Source organism: Histoplasma capsulatum, genomic scaffold (assembly GCF_000149585.1).
Source record: "Histoplasma capsulatum NAm1 scaffold_8 genomic scaffold, whole genome shotgun sequence".
Classification (NCBI taxonomy): Eukaryota; Fungi; Ascomycota; class Eurotiomycetes; order Onygenales; family Ajellomycetaceae; genus Histoplasma; species Histoplasma mississippiense.
This window is the reverse complement of record NW_001813975.1, coordinates 779,162-782,365: the sequence shown is the minus strand read 5'-3', so window position 1 is coordinate 782,365 and position 3,204 is coordinate 779,162. Positions and strand designations below refer to the sequence as shown.

Below are 3,204 nucleotides of genomic sequence, written 5' to 3'. Positions count from 1 at the left end.
TCTGCCAAAATGACTGGCCAGGGCTTCGAGCCATTTTCTGTCGACTTCATCAAATCCAGATGGCTGGGTGCAGTCAATGTCGATTATAGCAACGGTCTGATAAAGTGACTCTCTTAGTTACGCACAAATATATTTCGAGCCGTGTTGCCACAAATTCACGGACTAATGTTCAATATATGCATGGTTACGCTGAGGGGAAATAGGACTCACCTCTCCATTCACCAAAATGGGGACAACAATTTCACTTTTACTCTCGGCATCACAGGCAATATGGCCCTCCCAGTTGAACACGTCTGGCACCAACACTGTCTCTTGCTTTTCAGCTGCTGTCCCGCACACCCCTCGCCCAAATTGGATCAACTGGCATGCGGGTTTTCCATGGAAAGGGTCCAGTAGCAGGGCTTGAGTGCCTGGCGTTTCCTTGGTATTTGAGCCGGCAGAAACCAAAGATGGAAATCTATCTTGCCGGACGTAGAAACCAGCCCAATTCACGGCAGAAGAGGGTGCGGGGAGAGCAGCATATGCATGCCACAACAAGGAAGAAACATTGGCAAGGTTGCTGTATCCACAGTGAGGAGTGGCTCAATTGCAATGTCTCCAAGGATGCAGTTAGATGCAGTTAGATGCAGGCGTACCTCACCTGAATTATTTTCGTATAAGTTTTCTTGTTAGTATATGTTATCTGGTATATTGCCGTCAACGGACTAGAATAGATGGAGATATATCGGTGGCAGCTAGGAAAAATATACCCAATTCCGTTGACCATCTAGCAAGCCTTTTGCTTGTTCGAGGACCTGACTATAAACTTCTGTTTTTGTCAAGCCAGGCGCGAAATACGACGAATCTGCGTGCGGCTACGTGTATTTGTTGTCTCCGTTAGATCAGGGGTTTCCAAATCTCGAAGGCCTTCAGGCTAGGTGTGGCATACCATGTTTACGATGGTTAGGATGGCAACAAGAGAAAGCGACAATAATGGAATTTATATTGGAGGACTGTGATATTACAATAGGTATATATAGCAGGAATGATGAGTGAGGATGTTGGATAGCGAAGTGGACATTGTGTAACCTTAGCCTTTAGATTAGATAACCTTAAATAGTTAGTTAACTAGTTAACTATAGTTAGTTAGAGTAGTTAGTTTAATTTAATAGCATGCAAACATTGGTTTTGCTGACAGAATAGTATATTGTGGTTACTGAACAGTGCACTGATGGTGTCAAGAAGTCCTGCACTGTTTCAATGCCATCTTGACATTGAATTATCAGCGATGTGTCACTGATATCAATGGTAGAACATGTGTTGTGAGCGGCGACACATGACAGGCGTGGATCCCCATAAATTAACCCTACGTTCTTCCGGTATGGTCTTTATCTTTGTTGCACATGGCGCGATGCCTGGATTTATCCCTACTCTTCGCTGAACATTTTATGCTCCAGTTGCAAATACTATCTGCATGATGTTTATCGAACGCCGCCTTCTCCGTGGGGTGACTACTTATTCTGCCGTTGTGAGAGTGATATCTCCTCAAACTGACATATTTTTGACGAGCGGACAAAATTCTTTGCCCTCATCCACGAATCCCGGACGGAGATCGAATCTACTGTTGCATATCATCTTGGTCTCGAGTCGTCAAAACAATGCCACGTTGAGGAAATGGCACAGTGGATACACGGCACTTTTAACGTTTGTGTCCCTGTTCGAATTGAACCTTCTCAAGACCGGGTAAATATAAGGTTTACGCTGCCATATCGCAACGGAGAAAAAGTTTTCCCTGGGAACGCCGATGAGAAAGTCCGTTGTGAAGCTGGGGCGTATGCGTGGTTACAGCAGGAGTGTCCATCTATCCCAATTCCGTATTTACATGGCTTCTGCTTATCGAACGGTCTACATGTTCGTCGGATCTCTGAACTTCCTAAATTTTCTCTTACTGACTGATCTTTACTACAGTTTAGATCTGTGAGAAATTTTCCCTGGTTATCTCGATGGGCGCAGAAGCTCCGCCAGGCCCTGTTGTCGATGTGGCACCGCCAGCGACCCTCCAACTATATCCAGACCCACACCTTAACGCTTCCAAATTCAATTGGGTCATATTTGGTGATGAATTATATTGTAAGAGTCAGAAGGACAAATGCTGTCTGAAACATGGGACGAGTATCGGTAAGATAAAAAGCGTCTTACGAATCTCTTCCATGAGTCGAATCAAATTGCCAAAACTTGGATCTTCGATTATCGATGATACCGGCTTTCTCAGGTTGGCGAATCGACCACTTACCTCGATGCTTTAAGAATTAGAAAATGCAGGGGTTCCAATTCACATTGCGAGGGACCGCACCTTCACAAGTGTAATTGCATACGTCGCTGATCTCCTCGCATATCATGACAATCAGCTTCGACAAAACGCAAATGCTGTCAAGGGCTTAGGTGACTGTGTCAGTCAAATGTGTGCGCTAACAATCATGAAAGCTGTAGCACCACAATTTTATAATCATGACTATGACACTGGTCCGTTTGTATTCTCCTTGACTGATCTACACCAAAGCAATATCTTTGTCGACAAAGACTGGAACGTAACCTATATAATCGACCTGGAATGGGCTGCTTCCCTTCCTGTTGAGTTCATCCAGCTGCCGCATTGGTTGGCTGGCAAAGAGGTTGATGGAATCGAACTGGACCTTTACACCGCCTACCTTGAAGAATATGTGGGCATTCTGAGAGAGGCGAGAAGAAGGTGGACGAAGCTGGGAGTCATCCATTTAAGTTGTCTCACACTATAGATTCCGGGTGGAAGGTGAGAACATTTTGGTTTAACCTCGCTCTGCGGAGTCCGCCTGCAATGCATTCACTGTTCTACAACAGGATCCAACCTCGGTTCGCCTCGCAACACTTGAAGGATCAGGAATTTATAAGGTTGTCGCATTTTACTGGTGTCGCGAAGCCAGAGCCTTCATTCGGACAAAGTGCAATGAAAAAAAAAAAAAAAAAAAAAAAAAAAAATCTAGAAATCCATCCATCTGAAAAGAATAAGAGTGACTGCGACGTCGAAAAGGACTTTATTTTATGATATATGATATATGGGTATTGTAACAACTATCGTATACACACACGAGTGACAAGACGCAGAAGTTTTAATGGTAGGGAGGATAATGCACTCGAACACACAGCAACAAACCCCCAGAAGAGTAAAGACAAATACAAAATACAAAA

The 3,204-nt window shown here is 44.2% G+C and overlaps 2 protein-coding genes across 2 annotated transcripts in view; both read right to left on the bottom strand.

Annotated features, from left to right (window-relative positions):
• Positions 1–117: 117 nt before the first annotated feature.
• On the bottom strand, positions 118–931 carry HCAG_07211 (hypothetical protein; the record flags this gene model as incomplete). The annotated part of the gene is made up of 4 exons (XM_001537739.1): positions 118–162; positions 211–559; positions 636–640; positions 929–931. The coding sequence occupies 4 exons, from the start codon at positions 929–931 to the stop codon at positions 118–120; spliced, it is 402 nt and encodes a 133-aa protein (XP_001537789.1).
• Positions 932–2,528: 1,597 nt separating this feature from the next.
• The window catches only part of HCAG_07210 (glycolipid-anchored surface protein 5 precursor), a gene marked incomplete at both ends in the record, with an annotated part of 2,745 nt that continues 2,069 nt past the window's right edge, over positions 2,529–3,204 (bottom strand). Inside the window, one exon of the mRNA XM_001537738.1 lies at positions 2,529–2,738. Coding sequence (XP_001537788.1) covers positions 2,529–2,738 — 210 coding nt within the window. The remainder of the gene's footprint in view (positions 2,739–3,204) is intronic.